Source organism: Cryptotermes secundus, unplaced genomic scaffold (assembly GCF_002891405.2).
Source record: "Cryptotermes secundus unplaced genomic scaffold, Csec_1.0 scaffold24, whole genome shotgun sequence".
Taxonomy (NCBI): domain Eukaryota; kingdom Metazoa; phylum Arthropoda; class Insecta; order Blattodea; family Kalotermitidae; genus Cryptotermes; species Cryptotermes secundus.
In genome coordinates this window covers 113449-137803 of record NW_019718270.1, presented here as the reverse complement: position 1 = coordinate 137803, position 24355 = coordinate 113449, and the positions used below count along the sequence as shown (strand labels likewise).

Here is a 24355-nt window from a genome sequence, read left to right as displayed (position 1 = left end):
AGGAATGGCATGTCGTAATGTCATTGAAATATGCATAGAAACCTGTGGCACTGAGTTTAAATCACTTGCCTAGTTGTTCCAACACACACATTCTGTCTCTCTCTCCCTCTCATACATTAAGAAAAACACATGAACAAGATGTATTTTGAATATTGTTAAATAGTTTTTAGGTGACAGGAATTGTTTATAGTAATAATAAAGAAATAATAAAATTGATGTTTGATCTCTCAGTAGATGGTTTGCTGAATAGGTGGGTGTGTGATCTGATGGATGAGTGATTGAGTTGTGAGTAGACATGGTTGAAGGAAGTGATTGCAGTAGTATAGAAGGGGATTAAATTGGCAGAAAAATCAGCAATATTGAGTTCTGCATTTGTGACCACTGTAGTTAATGGTCAGATTTCACTAAAGATAATTACAGGTCATCCTCTTCAGTTGCTTCCTAGCCTCTTGATTTCTCATGCAACAGCAGATGTGCAGAATAGGTTGTGTGGCTGTAGCACAGTGCTTGAACCAACTACACGTATTATTATGGAATTGCTTAGAGATCCTATATACTTCTTTTACCGGTTTTAAAATGTGTTTCCATGCAGTCTTTTGTTTGTAATCATGCCAGGTGTGATTATATGAAGTGCTGTGCTGTGGAAAAGTGCAAGTTTGAAGTTTTCACTGATGATAATACTTGTAATGAGGTAAAGGTATACAGGAAATTTAATATGTTTTGTCAGTTTCAGATGTATTACAGTATTTTCAATAGGGTGAATATCACACTAATTCAAGAGATATTTCTGGCCTAGGAAGTTATGTCTCTGCTCAAGGACAGGGCAATGAATATGTTAATGTTCTAGACAGCATTGACACCAGTCACTGAATTTAAGTGAGACTTGGTGTAAAGGATAAGTTAGCTTATAAAGAGTGCATTTTATATAGACCTGTTTACTGTAGTTTAAAATAGTGGCATTTTCTGATATATTTTGATAACACTAATTACTATCATTTACATTTACATGCTGCAGGAGGAAGGCATGTTGGAGTGTATTGATGCAGAGGTCAGTTGTGTATAAGGGTTCTGTATTAACCTTTTAGTGGCACAGTTGAAAATTTTTAATTCGTAAATATTATGAAAAATCTGATTTGCGACTACCAGATAATCTTCGTGTGTAAGCTTTTATATTTCATTCCATCATTCATTTACCTATACTGTATGCATGCAGTTGCATGTAACTGTCCACATTCCAGGTATAACGGATACAGAGAATCATACAGAATTACTGGGGTTTTGGACTTTTTCCATCACCTGGAATTCTGGGTAATAGATGACACGACGTTTCAGAAACTGGATCTGTTTCTGTCTTCAGGTGAGACAGGAAGACGCCTACTCAGTTGGGCCCCTTAGAAAGAGCTAATCTCAATCACTGGAGGGCCCCAACTGAGTAGGTGTCTTCCTTTCTCACCTGAAGACGGAAACAGATCCAGTTTCTGAAACGTCGTGTCATCTATTACCTAAAATTCTGGACAATGGAAAAAGTCCAAAACCCCAGTAATTCTGTATGTCATCCACCATTGTCAGAACCCTTTAGAATCTACAGAGAATCATATTGTCACTTTAGTTCATTATCACCATTGCAGTCCATCAAGGCACTATAAGAAATTTATAATATAATTTTTCTATTGATTTTCCAATATCCATACTGCCCATGTAACATCTTTGTTTGCATAATGCCCCCCCTTATATTCTTTGTTGGGAGGGGGAATGAATGGTTCTTTTTCTTTTCCTTCTACATAATATCCTCCCCTTAACTTGGTCATGGTGTTTTCAGTTTTTGCTACTGCTCATGCAGGAAGTAATTTCAAGTCTTGCCCCTTTGACTGAAATACGTGGTGTGTTCAGAAATATCGAGTCTTCTTTTTTCCCCGCATAAACCAATGAAGTGCAGGAGGCTCCCTTCGGTGAAGATGTGGAGGGGACATTCATGCGCAGTCATGAATTTTTTCCCCCGCAGAAAGCGTCAGTCACTGGCAGTCGGCCTATGAGTGAGGATGTGTAGTGAGCACTCGTCGAATTCCAGTAAGGTGTAAAATGACGGAACAACATGAGCAGCAATATTGCATCAAATTTTGCCAAAAGCTTGGCGAAACCCAAGTGGGAACCATTCGCAAGATTCAACAGGCTTTCGGGGACGATGCCATGAGCAACTCACGGATAAAGGAATGGTACAACCGCTTCAAAGATGGCTGCACATCAGTGGACAGCGAACCGCATTCAGTCTGACCCTCAACAAGCTGAAATGAGAATGTCATTGAGCAAGTGCGGACTTTGGTCATGGAGGACAGTCCGAGAACTTGCGAACGAGATAGGGATAAGCATTGGACCGGTACATTCAATTTTGACCAAGGGTTTGGGCATGAGGAGAGTGTCCGTGAAATTTGTACCAAAACTGTGCATCTGATTCAGACTTTCGTCGCCAAACACAACATCCGTGTGGTTTGTCAGGCTCCCTACTCCCCCAACATGGCTCCGTGTGACTTTTGGCTATTTCCCAAGCTGAAAATGCTGCTGAAAGGAACCCGATTTGAGTCGAGAGAAGACATCATGCGGAATGTGACGGCCCGGCTGATCACCATTCCAAAAGACACATTCCAGAAGTGTTTCCAACAATGGCGGAAGTGCTGGGAGAAGTGTGTGCATTACCAAGGAGACTACTTTGAAGGGGATTAGGGGGTTGTACCTCCAAATCAATAAATGTATTTCTGCCGACCAAAGGTTCGATACTTTTTGAACACACTACATAAGTGCTTCATCTGCACAGGTGTATAACTTTTTCCATAATGAGCTTTGCACTGGATTATCTATCCCAGATCAGGCAAGATAAGGTAAAGTTGTCCCATTGCTTAATTAGTTAAACACTATGCAGTGAAGACATACAGGGGAGTGGAAGTGTAGCTCCACCATTCTTGACTTTGGCACTAAATGGAAGTGAGGGGTCAGAAGCTGACTTTGGGGGAAATCTTCCATATGCAAGTGAATGTTATTCGTGGAATTGATTAGTGTGATTTCCTTGTCTTTCTTCCAGGGAGTCGGAAGGGACAGTTATAAAACACTTGAGTTGCTGGCATGATTTTCAGAATTAATGTTTTGTTTGTTTGTGTTTAGAATGGAAAAGTGACAGACCACAGATGGGATGTCATGTCTAAGTGTGATTGGAACAATAACTTCAGGAAGTCTAAAAGGAAAGAATGAATGTTCTAGAAAAGTGATAGTGTTTGTTATATACCACCAAGTCAGAAAAGTGATTTGCATAATGTCACTCCTACTTGAATGTTAAAATAGTTGGGCAGACGGAATATTAACTAACTTCATAGGGCTGAGCCCTTCTTGAGAAACCGCCAATTGTTCAACTATTCAAGAACTTCCCTACATTTTATGGAACCTGAAGGTCTATTACTGTGTTCATGAGCCTTCCAATTGGCCCTATCCTGAGCCAAAACAGTCCAGTCCATACAACCCCATTCTATCTCTCTAAGATCAATTTTAATATTTTCCACTCACCTACATCTTGGTCTTCCTAGTAGTCTCTTTCCTTCTGGCTTTCCCACCAGTATTCTATATGCATTCCTCTTCACTCCCATTCATATTTCATGCCCTACCCATCTCATCTTCCTTGACGTGATCATTCTAATTATACAAGTACAAGTTATGAAGCTCCTCATTATTCAGTTTTCTCCACTCTCCCGTCACTGCATTACATGAGTAAATATGGAATGTTTTATATGGCACAGCTGTCTGTTTGCCACATAGTCTTTCTTACTTGATAATATGTGTCCTCTGTTATTGTAAGATATCTAATCAGCAGTCACTCAATGAAACTCAATTCAGACTGTAATCGAAGAAAATGGGGGTTCTATGAATCATCAATTTTGACAGAAAAAAAGACTGAATTGTAAATGAAATGCCTGTTTTTTACATTTTAATGGAAAATATTTTTCTCTGTTAGCAATCAGCTAAACTGAATAATATTTTTTGTACACATACTTAGGTATGTTCCATACAGTTTATAGGAGTTTAGGTTAAATCTGTAGAGCCATTTGGTTTTACCATTTCTTTGTCCCAGGCAGTATCTGTAAATCTATTTGCACATTCAGTACTGTCTTTAGAATCACAGAACATCATGTCTAGTTGTATAGACCAGTGTTCCGCAACCTTTTTCTACTCGCGGCACGCCATGAAGTATCCATGACTCAACACGGCACACCAAAATGTTATTCCCCTCAAAAACGTATGATATCAGACAATTAATATAAATACGTAACGTGATCAACTTAATTATAATACTGTTGTATTGTTATTTTATTATCATTAAACAGAAATCAACTTATGTGTTTATTAACAAGTAATGAACTTTAATACACTGTAGAGTGCAGAAAATACACTTCTATTACTATTAAAGTAAATACAGTAATTCTACTCATGCCTTCAATGTGATACTTGCGCCTGCGTAGCTGCACACAGGCGACTAATCCGTGGTGGAATCGTTGGCAACGCAAGTCTCATTTCTTCATCGATGGATTTGAGCCGCTCCCTCTTTGATGTCTTAATTTCTGTTAACGTCGAGAAGCTCAGATTACACAAATAAGTAGTTGAAAATGGCACTAACACATTTACTGCCATCTCGGAGATAGCCGGGTATCCACTCCTTATTGCCAACCAAAACGTATCCAAAGGCACTTCGAGCAGTTTTAGTTTCAATGTTCTGCCTGCTTTTAAATCTGCGAGTTCCTCTCGTATATTAATCGGAAGATATTCTGAATTCACAACAAATGGATCACGAACCCGGTCGAAATCTTGTACACTCTCTCCAAAATACTTACTGAATTTCTGCTGCAGCATTTCTAAATGTTCTTTAATTGTGTCCATCACTACTTTATTGCTGTCAGCAAGTGGCCATACGGTCGAGGACATCTCAAACGACCCATCTGTAATTCTCTAACTAGCAACCAAAATTTGCAAACTACTTCAGAGCACAGCTGTGATAGAACTGAAACAGTTGTAAAACACGGGATCTCTACTCTTCAAATGGAAGAAGTGACACTATACCGACTTATTTTTTAAATATTTATAATTTTAAATTAAGTCCAACAATAGGTGGGTGCATCATTACAGGAAGAAAGTCATAAAGTTGAAGAAGCTCTAACTTCTAACAAATGGGCAAATACCGAATTAGCATTATAAAAGACAAGAGCCATGCTAATCCCTGCAGTTTTAGGGAAAATCACATACACAGAACATGTGGCAAACATATCAAAGAAGCTGCGTAGATGCGAGGAAAATAAAAATAAATCAGTAATGAAAACTATGATATAACAACAACTGTGAGTAAATAATTTGTTTAATTTCTTAGAATACAACATTACTGTACATAAAAAATCACAGCATGTAATAAAGAATAAACGAGCATCATCTTATTTAATCAGTGCAGTGTCTGAGAATAAAATACAAGCATATGAAACACGGTAACTGGGATAAAATTCAACAATTAATTTCTTACAATAGGTAAAAATTCGCGTCACACCTTTCATCTTGTGACGGCACACCAGTGTGCCGTGGCACTCCAGTTGCGGAACACTGGTATAGACTTGGAGGAGTCTTCATTAAGATGGTAAATCATATAGGACCCTCTTTATAATAATTTAATTTGTTTTATTGTGTTTCATATGATTGGTGTAGCCTTCTGAAGCATCAGAAACAAAAATCCAGTTGCCTGGCATGGAAGAAGAGGTAAGCAATCTAAAATGGGTACTTAGAATTTGGAAAACCACTCTACATTCTTAATATTTGAGTTCATGTGGTGGTGATTGTGAAGACGAGTGTGTTCTGGCATGTGATGCTATATACGTAGTGTGTTCAAAAAGTATCGAACCTTTGGTCGGCAGAAATACATTTATTGATTTGGAGGTACAACCCCCTAATCCCCTTCAAAGTAGTCTCCTTGGTAATGCACACACTTCTCCCAGCGCTTCCGCCATTGTTGGAAACACTTCTGGAACGTGTCTTTTGGGATGGTGATCAGCCGGGCCGTCGCATTCCGCATGATGTCTTCTCTCGACTCAAATCGGGTTCCTTTCAGTGGCATTTTCAGTTTGGAAATAGCCAAAAGTCACACGGAGCCATGTTGGGGGAGTAGGGAGCCTGATGAACCACACAGACGTTTTGTTTGGCGACAAAAGTCTGAATCAGATGCTCAGTTTTGGTACGAATTTCACGGACACTCTCCCCATGCCCAAACCCTCGGTCAAAATTGAATGTACCGGTCCAATGCTTACCCCTATCTCGTTCGCAAGTTCTCGGACTGTGATACGACGGTCCTCCATGACCAAAGTCCGCACTTGCTCAATGACATTCTCATTTCAGCTTGTTGAGGGTCTGCCTGAACGCGGTTCGCTGTCCACCGATGTACAGCTGTCTTTTATCTGTGAGTTGTTCATGGCATCGTCCCCGAAAGCCTGTTGAATCTTATGAATGGTTTCCACATGGGTATCTCCAAGCTTTTGTCAAAATTTTATGCACTATTGCTGCTCATGTTGTTCCGTCATTTTACACCTTACTGGAATCTGACGAGCGCTCACTACACGTCCTCACTCATAGGCCGACTGCCAGTGACTGACACTTTCTGCAAGCGGGAAAAACTTCATGACTGCACATTAATGTCCCCTCTGCATCTCCACCGAAGGGAGCCTCCCGCACTTCATTGGTTTACACAGGAAAAAAGAAGGCTCAATACTTTTTGAACACACCATGTACAGTAGTTTGTTAGATGTTTACTGATGTTCTAGAGGAATGTACTCTCTCCATCTTCATGGTAGAAGATTGAGGAGAAGGTTCTTCTACCGTAAGAGTTCAGGCAGCACATTCCTTCGAAACGTCATCCTATACCTACCGGACTATATGACATTACGTCCAAGAAGACACTTATTTGGACCCTGAAGTTATAAAGAAGGGATGAATGCCTGTCATTGCCATCCAATAGTATGAGTATCAGGCATACTTTCTGGACCTGAATTCAAAACTATAAATTCAAAATACAGTTTGAGTCCCCAGTAAGGCATTTTAGATATAATGGCCAATCATGATAGCCACTTTGCTGAAAGAATGTTAAGGTCAGTTGCTAACACTCGACCTATGTAATCAAGAAAAATCATGTTCATATCAAAAGTTATCATATTATAGTGTGTTGTCTTGGTAGTGGATCTTGGCTTAAATAATGTGAACAATCGTATAGCTCAACCTGTGTTTCAGCCTTAATTGTTAATCTTTATAGAGGCACCTAGTGCTAAAGGAAACTACCTAATTTACATAGAATATGCTGAAGTGTGTAGTGGAGTAAGATAGATGCTATTTATGCTGGCTTGTCAGTGTAATGCTGAAGGTTGTATAATGTATGATAGGCTTATGATCATGTTTAATATGTCTATTTGATAATGTTGTATGATATCTCTGTAATGATTTTAGGGGGTTGAACTGTAAGATTATTGAATTACTAAAAAATATAGTTATTGTCATGTGTAGAGTGGTATGTATGGCGAAAATGATATGTTCTAGTTTGAATGATTGAATTTATTAACACTTTGGTTACCCACTTTCACTTAATTACGATTAATACATGCAGTAAAGTGCTCTTGCATGGAATGGAATGTAAGAAATCTGTGCAGAGCAGGCTCACTGATGCAGTTGTGAAAGAAATACCAAAATATGAGTCCAGGAGAACCAGGTGGGACTGAAATTAAATGGGACACATCTATGCTGTTGAAGTAAAACTACTGCGATATATCAGATACCATAAAGAGACACACAGAAATTTAATTGACGCAAGTAAGGAGGTTGGTGTAGGAGTAATTGCAGAGAAGACTAAGTGTATGTATCTTGCTCATCATAAGAATGCAGGGCAGAATCATGATACAGAGATAGCTAATAGATCCTTTGAAAATGTAGCATAGTTCATATATTTGGGGATGACAGTAACAAATCAAAATTTGATTCAGAAGGAAATTAAGAGGAAGTTGAATTCACGTAGTGCTTTCTACCATTCAATCCACAACCTTCGTCGTCCAGCTTGGGGTTTGGGTGTGGGGCTAACAACTCCTTTTACTTACTTACTTACTTACAAGGTTTGTCCGGAAAGTGATGCAATTAAGTTCGTAAAAAAAATATATTCAAGATATCGTTACAAACGTTTAAAATTCTTCAAAGTACTCCCCTTGGGCATCCACACACTTTTGCCAGCAACTTTTCCATGCACAGTACGCATCCTGGAAGGTGTCGACAGGGACCTCGTTTAGAGCCTTTGTCATGGCGGTTTGGATCGCTTCAAAGGTTCCAAAATGGGTTCCTTTCAGGGTGGTCTTCATCCTCAGGAACAAAAAGAAGTCTGCCGGAGACAGGTCAGGACTGTAGGAGGCCGGGGCAACGTTACCAAGCTGTGCTTGGCCAGAACCTCCTGGACGTGCAGAGTGGTGTGGCTGGGAGCGTTGTTGTGGTGCAGCTGCCAGGTCGGTAATGACGTCGTGCACAGTGATTTTCGGAATACTGGGAGTCTCTGCTATCATCCGAACACTCGTTCAATGATCGGTATTTAAAAGATCACGAACACGAGACACTTTTGTCACTTTTGATGGTTGACGGCCGTCCAGAGCAGGGGTCATCCTCCACATCTTCCCGGCCATTTTTAAACAACTTCAACCACATAGAGACTTGAGAATAGGAAGCAGCAGAGTCCCCATAGGCTTCCTGAATCATTTGATGGGTGTCGGTGAAGCTTTTGTTCAGTTTAGCACAGAACTTGATCGTGTAATGTTGTTTGATAGTTTTCTCTGTTGCACATCGTGACACAGGCACTAACAGGAGGTTCACAGAAACAGCGATCCTGATGCTCCCAGAGCGCAGAGCAGCCTGAGCTTGGAAGCGTTGTGAAGCTAAGACCCCCCCCCTTCCCAACCAGTCTGAATGTGCTGCGACCAGGAGGAGCGGTGGGGAAAAAACAAATTGCATTACTTTCCGGACAAACCCTGTAGATACTTACGCGTGGAGCTGAGCCCTTCTGGAGGAGCTGCCTATTCTGCAGCTACTCAAGAATTTCCCAGCGTTTTATGGAACCCGAAGGTTCATTACCGTGTTCACAAGAGCCCTCCACTGGTCCCTATCCTGAGCCAGATCAATCCAATCCATACCATCCCATCATATCCCTCTAAGATCCATTTTAATGTTGTGTGCCCACCTACAACTTGGTCTTCCCAGTGGTCTCTTTCCTTCTGGCTTCCCATCAATATCCCATATGCATTCATTTTCTCCCCCATTCGTTCTACATGCTCTGCCCACCTCATCTCTCCTGACTTGATCATTCTAATTATACTTGAAGAAGAGTACAAGTTATGAAGCTCCTCATTGTGCAGTTTTCTCCAACCTCCTATCAATATTCTCCTCAACACCCTGCTCTCAAACACCCTCATTCTATGTTCCTCCCTTAATGTCAGAGACCAAGTTTCACACCCATACAGAACCACAGGCAAAATTATAGTTTTGTATATTATAATTTTTATGTTTTTGGACAGCAGATGAGAAGACAAAAGGTTCTGGACTGAATGGTAGCAAGCATTACCTGAGTTCAGTCTCCTCTAAATTTCCTCCTCAATCAGGTTTCGATCTGTTATTGTTGTTCCCAAGTATCTGAACTGTGCCACATTTTCAATACACCATTGCATGGCCCATCCTCACATTGCAGATGGAGGAGACACCCTCCAGTTTTGGAGGGAAGCTGCGAATATATTGAATAAGCAGTTGCGGACAGCCAACAAGGGGTGGTCCTCCAGCTTGGGGGTTGAGCGTGGGGCTAACAACTCCTCACCATAAAAAAATAATTATGTTACGAAAATAAACACAAAGCCTCGGACCTGGACGGATTCCTTGGATAAATGACCTAAGCTAAAGAAAATAGATGTGAGATTTGGCACTTGGAATGTTCGAAGTTTGTATTGGGCAGGTTCGCTCAGGGCAGTGGCAGATGAAATCTTAAAATATAAGTTAGATTTAGCGGGAGTACAGGAGGTCAGATGGAATGGAGGTGGCATCGCACCAGCAGGAGCCTATACATTTTTCTATGGAAAGGGGAATGAAAATCATGAATTAGGTACAGGTTTTTTAGTACATAAGAGAATCGTATCAGCACTTAAGAGGGTAGAATTCGTTAGTGATAGGATATCATATATAATACTGAAAGGTCGTTGGTGTGATATCATTGTTATGAATGTTCACGCCCCAGCAGAAGATAAAATTGATGACATAAAGGATAGATTCTCTGAAGAACTAGAACATGTATTTGATAAATTCCCAAAGTACCGTATGAAAATTTTGTTAGGAGATTTCAATGCCAAAGTAGGGAGGGAAGACATTTTCAAACCAACAATTGGGAATGAGAGTTTGCATGAAATTAGTAATGGTAATGGAGTTAGAGTTGTAAACTTTGCCACATCAAAAAATCTTACTGTCAAAAGTACAATGTTCCCACATCGTAACATTCATAAATTAATTAGACATCTCCTGATGGGAAGATACACAATCAAATAGACTATATTTTGATAGATAGGAGACGGCACTCAAGTATACTTGATGTCCGATCATTCAGGGCAGCAGATTGTGATACTGACCACTACCTGGTGGTGTCAAGTGTTAGGGAAAAACTGGCAGTGAGCACACAAACAACACACATAGTTCATATAGAGAGGTTCAGCCTCAAGAAATTAAATGAGGTAGAGGGTAAAGAGCAGTATTGTATTGAAATCTGAAATAGGTTCACGGCTTCGGAAAACTTGGAAAGTGAGGTGGATGTTAATAAACCTTGGGAAACTATTAGAGAGAATATAAAAATGTCTGCCAAAGAGAGTCTAGGTTATTATGAACCAAAGAAGCATAAGCCATGGTTCGATGAAGGATGCTCAAAATTATTAGATCAAAGGAAGCAGGCCAAATTGCAATGGTTACAGGATCCAAGTGAGTTAAATGGGGATAATCTGAACAATATAAGACGTGAAACCAGCGGGCATTTCAGGAACAAAAAGAGGGAATATCTGAAAGACAAAATTGATGAGCTTGCAGTGAACAGTAGAGACCTAACAACTCACCATAAAAAATAAGCTTGTTAGAAAAGATCACAAGAAGCCTCAGACCTGGGTGGATTCTCTGAATAATTGATACAAGATTGGTACCCTTAATGTTAGAAGTCTGTATAGGGCAGTGGCAGAGGAAATCTCAAAATATAAGTTTGATTTAGTGGGAGTACAGGAGGTCAGATGGGATGGAGGTGCACCAAACCAGCAGGTAAATATGCATTTTTCTCTGGAAGGGGGAATGATAATCGTGAATTGGGTACAGGTTGTTTTGTACATAAGAGAATCATATCAGCACTTAAGAGGGTATTTATTAGTGACAGGATGTCAGGCATAATACTAAGAGGTTATTCACATTTACTGTGTATAATGGGTGTACTGATCATAATGGTATGGCAGTGTGCTACATGTGTCAGTTTATAAAGCAATCATTGGGCAGTATAGTATACACTAGCAGCTGTTCTCAAACTATTGAATTGCGTTTTATATGAATTCATATTTTGAATTGTTTCATTTTGGTCCGTTACACTATTATACATAAAATCAATACAAAGTCCGTGTTTCGGTTTTAGTAAAACCGAAACATGTAAGGCAAGAGTGAGAAAGAAGTGACCTAAAAAACATTGTTACACTTGACGGACTTTGTATTGATTTTATGAATTCATATATTACAATATAAGAATTATTATTAATGTGTCTTACGTTACACATAGTTAATATATTCAGCATTTTGTTAAAATTAATACCGTTGTACATATATTAAAATTGGAATAAAAGTTTTTAAATTGTAAAATACCCTCAAACAAATTAAAATGGTTCTCATTATTTCGTTCATCATCTGAATGTATTTTATCACTTAAAAACTTTTATTATTTTTATTTTGTTTTATTTTCTTGTAGACACCTTTATGTTCATTTCTAGGCACCCATTCAATATAAAACTTTTATTCCAATTTTACTATATTTATGAGAATAGTATTAATTCAGGCAAAGTGCTGCATGTATTAACTATGTGGAAAGTCAGATACATTGGTGATATATTGTAATATATGAATTCATATAAAATGAAGTTCAGTAGTTTGAGAACCATTATTAGTGTATACTGCCTGATGATGGCTTTGTAAACCAGAACATGTAGCACACTTCCATACCATTAAATTCAATAACTCATACCCAGCAAATTTCAATGATATTTTGATAGTTGTGTTGAAATGAAAAAAGCAATAACACAATGTAAGTTAAAAGAATGCACTCCTTGAAGATTTAGAAATTAACTTCTCGCACTCTTCTTATTTAAATTCTTTCCACTTCTCTAGTTTATTGTGTGCTATCAATCATTCTACTATTTTTATTAATCAGTCTCCTCTAAATAGGTAAAGGTAAAGTTGTCCCTGTGCTTAACCAAGCACTACGTCATGCAGATGTACAGATCCACATTCTATTGACCTCAGCACTAGTCAGAGGTGAGCGGTCAGCTTCATGCCCCTGCTGCTTAACCCCCTGGAGAAATTGGATAGGAGTTTGGGTGGACCCCAGAGCCAGTCAGGACATGATGGGAAAGAGAAAATTCTTGACCCTACTGAGACTTGAACTCAAATACCTTGGTTGTCCAGCCCATAGCCAGTCTCTATACTGACTGCTCTATTCCAGCTCACCCTCTAAATAGTGCAAACAGTGCATCCTAAATAAATGATACAGTATAGCAGATAAACGTTTCTTGTTGTTTGTGTATATGGGGTGTTTCACAAGTTGTGGAAGCCCATGTACTGCCATTGAGTATCATGTCCTGTTTGTCACATTCACATCATCGTAGCTTTGCCTGCCCATAGTTCTGTAACTGCTGAAAATCATACCTGTGTTGACACAACATTTTTCACTTAGAATGAACAAGGGAATAACCTGTAGAAGTTATGAAACAGCCTGTATATAAAGTGACCGTTATTTTTATTTGATAAGAGAGATTACGGATGAATAAAGTTCTCCTTAAGTAGACTGAATTGTTTAATTTATTAAATGTAATAACTAGATATAACAATACAGATTTTTCATTGAACTACAAAACGTAGATGTTCTTAAGATCTTCTTTGTTTTCCTGCAGTGTGGATCAGAATGTGATGAACCTCCACCAAAGAGAGCAGTACTTGAACACCAACATAAATTGGAACCCATGTGAATGTTGTCATCATGGACAATTAGGAGCAAATGGATGGACCAAGCCTCCATTCGAACAGTTTGACACATTCACTCTGCAAGCATTGTACATTAGCATTACTGAAAGGAATGGCATATTTATGCTGTTTGTATCTGTGTTATTCCTTGTCACTTAAAATTTGGTCTGTAACACCCCAGACAATTGTGTGTTAACAAGAACCTTATCTGAACTGTGGCAGTTGTGTCATGAAGTCGCAAATAAGGAATTCTCTCCTATCTAAATTGAAAGTGAACAAGTGTCCACATTGGACTCAGAATTAGATATGTTTATTTTTAATGAACTTAGCTTTCAAGGAATAAGTTATATAATGAAAATAATTTTTGTGCATTGACAGAATAAGATTTTATTCTGAAGCCAAATCAGACCTTTGTCAAAGAATGAATTCCATTACTTTAGATGAGCATGTTGAAGAATTATGACTGTTACTGTCTTGTGACAGATTGATATGTGCATGCTCTTTTTGTTCTTACACCCACCATTCCTACAGATATTTCGTCTAGATTCATCAGTGCAGGTGATCATACTTGCACAGACCCTCAAAATCCTAGACAGGGAGGATGAAAATAATGTATATGTAAAAGAAACAAAATTAACAGTGAAATCATGCCTAAATTAAATTGGTCATTCAGCAAAGCATTGTGTATCTCCATACTGCATTTCTATCTGTAATGGCCCATAGATAAATTGTTGTCTGAAATGTTTCAGGGGTTATGTGAAGTAATGTATGAAAGTTGTATTACTTTGAAGTCCTGAGCATTTAAAACTGACTGTTTTTCAAATCATTATATTCAGGAAGTACTTTTATAGGTTTGCTATATCATTTATGTTGGGGGTAGAAAATGGTATCATTTTCATTGTTACTCAGAAATAAAACAGGTGGGCTAGTATAGAATATCCATCATTATGGTGATATTTATGGTAATTTATTAATTTTGTAATGCTGGTACTAATGAGGTGTGTATATCTGCAGCATGTTATACATAAAATAGTATGTCTTTAGTCTTTGTTTTGTTTTTAATATTAAATGCAACTCTCACATTTTGTGTTCTTTCAGCAAGGTACTTTTTTCTATCTGTATTCACTGATTGGAAATCTTATGTAAACCATGTTCGTGGTTTGAATGATTCTTATGTAAATAATTGAAATTATCAAAACGTTATCTTTGCAACCTATAATGGGCCCATTACACTTCTTTGAAAGGTAGTGTAAGCACTGTATCTGGTATAAATATAATTTACTTCAACCCATTCTGTATGGCAATACCTATTGTAATGCAGAAGTTCAGGCTACAGTGTTTGGAAGATGTAAAATACCATATGTATAAATGTAATAAAAAAATGGCAGTCAGAAGGCTCTTTCCATCAGCCTCTATCCAAGATTATAGGCTGTGTTTTTATGGAGGAAAGCTTATCCCTTGTTTCTAAATTTGAATGCTGCAATGTACAGCACAAATTGTCAACCCAGAAATTATCATATGGTCCAGATCTTCAATTTCATGTCCTACATAAGAAATTGATGCAAAGTGTTGATGTTTTCATATGAAACAAAATTTTGTTGCTTTACTGATCTTAAAAATGTTATTACAAGTTGCCAGTTTTCCCCCCTGTATGGTGTATTGTGACCAAAATTTTATATTTAATGTTATTTAGCATAAGTATTGGCATTTTTTAAATTGTTATAAATTTTTATACTTGGCATTGTTCTTGTTCTTTACAATTTTTTAAATTGGCTTTAAAATAGGATCATTGGTCCTTACTGATACGTACCTCATGACTTCAGACTTCTTGAACCATGTGGATTTTGATATCCCCTAAAACATCAGTAATTTGAGGTGCTTGGGCCAAAATTACAAACTTCATATTATATAATTTTGAATTATTCAGTTTCTCACTGTGAACTTACCTTCTGGGTAATTAGTTGGAATAAGAATGTAACAGTGCACTATAAGCACTGATATTCAGGTACAGTATGCGAGCACAGTTTTTAAACCACAAATACTTTGCATGACTAGCAGTTTACACAAATACAAACTTTTCATTGTTAGGTTTCAGAAAGATCTTGTATGTCCTTAACACAGATTCTTAAGGACAGCATGATTTTTTTTTCACACAAATATCACGGACTAATAATAGTCCAGCACTGGTAATGCCATAAAAGCTTCTTTATGAGTAGAATTGGATGGTAGTGGTGCATCTCCTGCGTCTCTTCCTGTTATCTGCCCACATGGTGCATAAAAGGTCCCTTTTTTAACAGATTGCACATTTTCTCTCCACTTTCTGGTCTCTCAGCAGGTAACCTTGTTGAAGGTCAACTACTTCATACAGTGCAGAGGAAGTTACTACCTACAAAAATGAACACTCTTATTTCTGTGCAAATTGCAGTATACAATTGTATATTGTATATTAGGTAATAATCTGGAAGTTGTCACAGGGCTTCCATATTGCTTTGAATTGCAAATTAACCTATTTCACGTAGCCACATCAAGAAGCATACAAAATCATACCTTCAATGATGGGAATGACGTTTAAAATTAGGCGGTATTTGAATTAATTGGTAACAGAATTAATGACAGTGTACTGTGCTGCTTCCTGAGGCTATTTTATTCAGTGTCTGTTGTTTTGCACTTGTTTTGGGAATTAATTTTTAGTTAAAATATCAGTACCTGAAATTTTTTGGGTGTGTACACCTAAGAAACAGTGAAAGCAAGTGATGTTTTTTTGTTGAAAGACATAATTTTAGTATGAACTGCAGTACATAATAAATAAATAAGACATTACAAAATATATGATTAAAATGTCTTCCCCTGCCTTTGTGGATTGGTATGTTTCTGGATTTCACTGTTTTTCTATATGATATGAACAGATCATATTAATATGCAACAGTAATGTAGATGTAGAATTGCTAATAGAATACCAAATAAAATGTTATATTACCATGTCACAGGGAAGATTTTAATAAGGTAGAGTCAGACATTAATTCTTGTAGCCTAAAAGTGTGGAAGGAGAAGAATGAATTAAGTAGCAGGTGGCACAAAGAATCACGTTTAAAAACATGGTAAAAACTTCTCTAGATCTGAATGAAACTCATGTCAGTTATATAGAACATTCTTAAGCATGTGTAACACAGGATTTATTCAGTTGGTTTGGTTTGTTACACAGAAATGTATTTTCGGTTTTGATGAAAATTTGTACATCATAGTGCCCATTCTTTCAAAATCTTGAATCAAGCTGTAGTTAAATTTGGAAGATCCAAAATATGGTAGCCAAATTTTCCAGGTTTAAATTTGTCAGATTACCATGTTTGAAACAAACATGAGTTAGTGTACAAGAACCAGAGAGAATCTTTTCAGTCCCTGGGGTTACTGTAACAGGCAACTGAAAATGTGTGGTCGTTCATATCGAGCAGCCATTGAGCAGTGAAGAAGACTAGTTGAAACCATAATCTGGGAAAACAGGGGTCCTATGCTACATTGGTTCTGATAAAGTAATGTGATACAGTTAGTACTAAAATTACTGTTTTTAACGTTGAAAATGGAAAATATTTTTCTGTATAGCAAATTGACGTCAATGAATAAATCTTTCTTTTTATGCACATAGTGTGTTCCATGAAACTTTTACATGTTTCATTCATATCAATGTAACAGTATTTGCTTAATGTAAAGAGAACACTAATAAAACTGTTGGGACTTTCTCACCCCTCTCCCCACCAACCAATTTCTTGAGCTGTAAAATGATGTGTGGCATTATTTTCTCATAGGCCTAGTGTGAGCCGAACGGAACTTGAACAGGAAAAATAAGCTATATAAATATCCTTAAAATAATATCAGCAGGAAAAGAATAACTGCAGTTAGGCAGATTAATCTTTTGTATTTCGTTCATACTAAATTGAAGAGCTATTCATAATATTTATAATGAAGAGAAATATTTGTCACCATAATGTTGGTATATATATATATATATATAGCACAATGAAAGCATGTAGACACCTAAATCCAACAACTGCCATCACTATAATTGTACAGAGAAGATTATTTTCTTTCTTATGAATCATTAAAGATTTACTAGACTTGAAGTATTGGCCTACAGTTACAGTCCTATGAATGATTGGTTGTAAAACATATGATATCAAATCATGATCCTGAAAAGGGAAATTCTTTTTTAATTGGCAGGTTTATGGTAATTAACAAATAAGAAAGACTTGTGTGGATAAATTGAATCACAGTTTATGTTAGTGGCATGGTTGGGGGCTGAACAATGAATCACAAATTAAAACTGTGAACATGCAGTTCACAACATAAGTTTTGTGTGCTTGCAAAGCTGAATAGGCAGCTTTTGCTGATGTGTGAGTACATGACTACTCTCCAGTATTAGACATTCAGACTAAAGCTGACAACCGTATTGTTTTTTCAGAAGTGGTTCATAAGTAATGGTTTTGTATGTAGGTCTGCTGTTATATGTCAGCATGTCAGTGATAAAATTAAATATGGTTATTGGGTTTGCAGCATCTTGTGTGTTGTGTTCATGTCTGTTTTTCTTAATGTTTGGAAACTACCAGGTAATTTTGCACTGAAGTTTGCACATTATGTTATGGAACATCAGACGTTTGTTTTAAGGTACACTATGAATAGATGCCTCATGTATGATGAAAGTGAAATTCTTTAGTTATAAAAAAAAGTCAGTACACCTTGATGGATTTGGAAGCTGTACTGTGTTTGGTTTGTTTGAATACATAAAGTCCATTGTTCATTTCTATACGTAACTCTGCAAGAAGAGGTTAATTCCTGCCTCCCCCCAATATTTATGAGAATACTCTCTATACAGATCATTTGCTCAGCTCAAAGCTATAATACAGAATATAAAATTTGCTGTCAAGACTGTTTCCTGCACCTGACCTGGCACTCTTCTTGGGTAGACCCTCTGTGGTAGACAGTAATTCACAGTTGACTTTTCCACTGTAGCTTAGCATAACTTTTATGCAGAAGAGTCTCAGTGTGACACCCCTCTGTTTGTAAGCATGTCTCACTTCGTGAGATAGTGTTTCTAGACACATCAAAGCTGCTGAATGGGAGTAGCAGAAATTTCATGCCTAATATTTTCTTGAATTTCTTCCAAATGAGTGTACATTTTTCATGTTGGTGTGTCCAACAAATAAGACAATGATTCAAATCGGATGATCATGGAGACCACAATCCTTGACTTATGATTTCTTCATCGAAGACTTCATCTAGTTCATCCACAGAATTGTTCACAGTATGTACCATTGTATTGTCTTTCATAAAATTCCCATACCGTTTTTCTTCATCATCCAGTTGACTGAAGGAGAGTGACAAACTCAGTTTCACATAACATTAAGAATATATTGTTACATGAAAAAGCACCAGCCTGATTATACTCCATATACTAATTACACACTAAACCCCAACCTTTAATTCATGAATGGCATGAGGATATTCTGTGCTTCAGTATCAGTTATTGTGGCTGTTAACCAGAACCACTTAGGGTGAAATGTGCCTTTTCAGAATTAAATATAAGTTCTGTGTCAAAAAATTCATTGAATACCAGTTCTTGGAAGCACCCACTGTGACAGTTTCTTGCTTTGCAATTTGGAGGCAAAAGGCTGTATATGACAGTAGTTTTGAGAGACCATAACTTTACCTTTGCACCAAAATGGGCTGTACTATCTGCCAACCTCCACTGAAGAGTCAGAAGATAGAACAACTTCTTCGGGCCGCTTCTAATCAAGTACTATTGCTGTAAATTTTTATTCTTCAGTTAGCACCTGTCTTATCCACATGGAATGTAGTTTTGTTACATCACTGTGAATTGTGGCCTTAAATGGCACTACTGTCAGAATATGTCCTACAAGAAGTTTGTATGGCATTTCCTCCATGAAGAATGCTGCACAGATACTGTATATGAATGGTTTATGTTTTTAACAGTATAGTTCATAACACTTGCAAATTGTGTTCACACATATCACAGGGACATTTGACCATTCTAAACAAGCAGTGCTATTGAGATATGCCAGCTAGCACTGGGTGGTTTGGTGCCCCACAGTAGACAAGTATGGACAAAGAGATTTCTAGCCAGTAGGTTTAGAATAAATTGGATTCTCTGGACAGACAGTTCTGTCTTTTAAGCTATGACTGCACTGAGTTAAGCATATAATATGCTTACACATGTATGATATGGTACAACTAATTGCTTTGAATCTATTCTGAGAAAAATTTGTTTCTTTATGGTCAGAAGGAAATTTGATTGGTTTATGCACTGTTTGCATAAAATAATGGAATAATTGTGAGGTCCGATCCATCTGTCCATAATCCTCAAGAATATTTAACAGAATTCAGTTAAATTTGATGCTATAGGTCTGCAGTAAGAGTTAGATAAATGTAGTACATTCTGGTATACATGAAGCTCAAGTTGAACTTTACAGAAGTTTTCAAAAATTGCGTGATGTCGCATAAAATACAGATCATACCAAGGTCTGCAACATAAATCTAACCCCCCTCCCAATTCCCCAGTATGTTAGATATAATGTCATATGTTTATTTATTTTTGGCCTTTATCACGTATGGAATTTATGAATCCTGTGCATTATAGTATCTGTTTGATTGTCAGTGATAGATATGGGCAGACATGCACAGCTTGTTTGTAAGGTTACAAATAAGGAACTGTTTCCTCACAGTGCTAAAGATATGATTTATATGTGATCATAAATTATATTTGTTGTGTTGGGGCTTAAGGTCGCAGATATTCAGAATTACTCTTGAGCTCTGAGTTTTAATATTTGAGAATTGCTGACTGTCTTGGGTTAACAGCAACATATATTTTCCAGTTGAACTGTGCAGGAGCTAGGTCATCTTTACAGAAAAAATTGCCGTTTTTCACAGCATAGCGCAGATTATTTGCATATTTAAAGCTATCAAATGTGTATGAAGAAGTCTGTATGACCAGAATCATTAGTAGCAGCTAACTCCTAATGTGTTACAATTTCTTTTCATTTAGCAAATACTAATTCTATCAGCCTCTTTAAATAGAAGTCAGCTATAGTTTCAAGACAGTATAAATAAGCTTAACTTTAAATTGAATCTAAATCCTTATCCCATAAAATTGATTAAAATTGTTTCATTTTGGACATAATGTGATGAGGCAGATGACAGTAAGATGTTTTATTCATCATTAAATGGACAAAGCTAGATAGAATCTGTTGTCAGCAACAAAGTTTATAATTTATTGATACTATTTATTTATTGGTCATGTAGTTGTTTTGTTTATAGTGATGATATTTCATATTACTTTCTTATCTGCTGTTGAAGTATAAAAAGTAGGCAACACTACAATACTAAGGCTGCTTTCCAACTTTAACCAATTTATCTCTGTGTACCTCATAGGTTGAGTATATTTGTTTCCATTTGACTTACTTGCAACAATCTCATATGGCAAATTCATTCATGTATTTGTTAAATTGTCGTTATAAGAGTCTGTGCTTAATGAAGTTTTACCTTTATTTAATAACACTGTTAATGGTTGTCATGCATACAAGTCATGTCTGTTAACGTTTCACAAGAATTGGTTCCATGTTGAAGTGAAGCACATATTTCTTCCTGCTCTTTTAATTTAAACAAAGGGTAAAAGTGCAGAACATTGACAAGTCTCTGTTTGTTACATATGGACATTGAAAGCAGACTATAAACTTACGCTGAACAAGTCTTTACATTCTTAATGCCAACAATAAAAGCAGCAGGATTTAAAACATGTAATCTTTGTGCATGTTTGACAAGTCTGTTTCAGACCTCAAAAAAACTTATTTAGATAAAAGCTGTATTCAGTTCTGATTTTCATAATATGACATTGGTGAAATGAAATGCAGTTGCTAATATTACATGTGTACTATAACGGAAATCAAATAGTGATACATGATGACATGGTGATGTTGGCTTGTGTTGTCACTGTTTTGCTTCTCAGACATTATGACCAATTTTCAGTCATAATAATAATATTTAAAGCTGTTCTCAGCATTTTTATATGTTGGTATTGTAACTTATGTGTTTCTGTAAAAAGCACATAACTGGGTTTGGTAAAAGATGAGAGCCTTGTCCACTGGAGGTTAGTTTTTCAGCACGATGTTAGCATGTAGGAGTTTAATGTTTAATTACTATAATTTGTGAACTTTATTATTATTATTATTATTGATGCTAAATAAATATATAGATTAGTATGCTATCCTTAGAAAAAGTGTGAGTTTTTTACAGTAAGATTGTGTGAAATTGTTCTACCATCACATGACTTTGATAGCACAGGGTGGTTCATTCCTTCTTTCTGGCATTCTCATTTTACATAGTGAGCCACCCGACTGCAGAAAGGATAAGAAAATTGCATGATGTAATTGAAAGTTCCATCCATGTTTGAAAAATGTTTTCAGCAAAACAATTGTACTTACCTGACATTACAATAGCTGCTTAAAGTGGTGTTGTCCAACTTCTAGACACATATCACATGTTGAAACTGAAGAATAACATCCCATTTTTTGATATGTAGAGCTCTGAAGTGCAAGTATTAGTTCTGTGCAGTTTGTACTTCTGCAGACAAATGCCCACAGCTTACTAATCAAAAGAACATTGTGCACTGATTCAAAGAAATGAAGTATGCACATTTTATCAAAGCAGTAGACATGCATAAATCATGCATGTTGGCTGGAATCAAGTTAATATGTAAACTAAATGCTGGAACTGTCGTATGAAATGCTATGTACTTTATAATACCTAGGACAGAGAAGAGTCATGGGATTTCATCCATATGATTAATGACACTGAAGAAATCTGTATATTGGAATTCTGTAATTATTTTCTTCAGTTTTTAAATTGTGAATGAAGGGAAATACCTCTGGAAGTGAAAAATGGCATTGCCTTAATACTTGTAAAATAAAAGTTTTGCAATCATACTTACAAAAGTTGTGAAATTACGCTGTTGCAGGTTACCAAAATAACAAATTTATCAATGTTAACAGTTATGGACCTCTTGTATAAAGTTATATGATATGCCACAAATGAGCCAGCAGTCCGTTCTTTGAATATTTTGTTTCTCTTCTGGGAACGTTGATTTGGATATGCATGACATGAAATTACTATTTATCGTGGAATGTGAATTATTTATAAAAATTTGAAAGATTTTTGCTTTTCAGACTAGGCAACTATGTGTTCCTATTGTTCCTATAGACCATTTCTTAAAACTATGTCTGAGAGCTGTGATTTGAAACTAACAGAGTAACCTAAGTGGACGCTTTGTATATACTAATTATGGCATATATGTATGACTGCTTGATGTCAGGTCATTGTGAAGAACATTGTTATTGCTTAGGACATCAGACTTCTTCCAACTCCATTACAGCTTTGTTGTTTTCAAATTAGTCACTACATCACTTCTTGGACCTCCATTATTTCTTCATCCTGTAGGCGTGTATTGTGTCTAAAAATATGGCTGTACCGAATGTTTCTGTAATCCATGAAAATCACAAGACTTTTTGAGTAAATTCTTCATACATGCCTCCTATTAACTTTCACTGTGTTTGACAGCAAAATAATATATCCGTTGTGGTTGTATATCTGATATTTATTGGGCATGTCAGCATCAGTAGGAAGTAAGCAGGAATATGTTAGATATATTTTCAACCTCCACCAGGAAATGTTTTGTCTCATCCTCACATACTACAAAATGTATTCTTAGGTATGCTTCAACCTGCATGTCCACTGTGTCTATGAACAATACTGCCTTCTGGAATGTGATTTATAGTGTGATAGATGTTTATCGGTGTTTTGGAGGAATTTGCTGGCTTTGTCTTCTACCCTGAAGATGGAACCAGTAAGTTCCTCTAATACCACATACTGTTACATATCAGTGACTAGATATGGGGTTTGGGTTCATCACTGCATTTATTGGGCACTTATAACTACAAATTCATATAACAGTCTTAGTAATTCACGTATGCTGTAAATCACTACAACTACAACACACAGTCTTACGTGTGCTATTCTGTCATCAGTAGTCTTTTCTAGGTAGCCGTCGCTTACAATGGACATTCCTCATGGTCAGCCATGAACTGCCACTGCTCACTTGCAACTGACAACCTGCTCCTGATCCTTGTTGTATAAGACTTGGTGCAGACTGTATACAAAGCACTGCTTCTAACAGTTCCTCTTGTTGTGTGTTATTGTGACTGTGGAAACATGTTTACTACATTGTTGCCTATTACTGGCCACACAGAAAACATCTTATATTATGTCAGTATCTGTTTCTGTGGAAATGTGTTTGCTGTGCCGCTGCCTAGCAATGACAACCTCTACTCATTCCACTATTCCAGATTTCTGCCATCATGTCATAGTACATTATGTTAAGAACTATCACTGATATGGTCAGCATGTTCACTGATTGTGCATGGATGAAGTATGAGCTTCCAGCACCTTAAAAAAAAGAATATTTTGATTTATCAAGTAAAATTCTACAAAAATAAAAAATCCCTATTCTTGAGATGGCAGCTCGGCTAAATGTTATGAACAGTACAAGTTTGATTTGTTTCATTCTGGTCTGTCACACTAATAATATTATGAAAAAGTTAAATAGTTCCATCCAGTGTGACTGGTTAAGATTTTTTTTCTTATTTCAATTCATGCCCTGTAACCGCTCTCTCTGTATAGTGCCCTTTACGTTGGGTGTCACCTTCTTGTTGTTGCCGTCCCCCTTTACCTTCCTGTTCCTTCACCTGGCTTCCACCTGCAGCGGCTGTTGCTGATACTTCTTTGCCAAAGGAACACAGGTGAATTTTCTTTACCTCAGAAGGTAGAGATGAGACTATCTCAGGATCTTTTATACGGGCCTCGCTCAGACAGGGAGGCAGAAGCGTCTAATGATACACTTGCACTTTGCATGTGAGTATAATTTATTCTTTGTGAAGAAAGTGTAAAACAAAACACAGTTCACATACACAATTCACCA

General features: G+C 37.0%; 1 protein-coding gene across 2 annotated transcripts in view; it reads left to right on the top strand.

The window, feature by feature from the left end:
• The window catches only part of LOC111866099 (sister chromatid cohesion protein PDS5 homolog B), a 92141-nt gene extending 69834 nt beyond the window's left edge, over positions 1 to 22307 (top strand). The window contains exons 23-25 of one of the 2 annotated variants that reach the window (XM_023854728.2): positions 1016 to 1048; positions 5725 to 5775; positions 13251 to 22307. In XM_023854728.2, coding sequence (XP_023710496.1) covers positions 1016 to 1048; positions 5725 to 5775; positions 13251 to 13325 — 159 coding nt within the window. In that variant the 3' untranslated portion in view covers positions 13326 to 22307. The remainder of the gene's footprint in view (positions 1 to 1015; positions 1049 to 5724; positions 5776 to 13250) is intronic. The other variant, XM_023854814.2, reaches the window with a different exon arrangement.
• The last annotated feature ends 2048 nt before the right edge of the window (positions 22308 to 24355 follow it).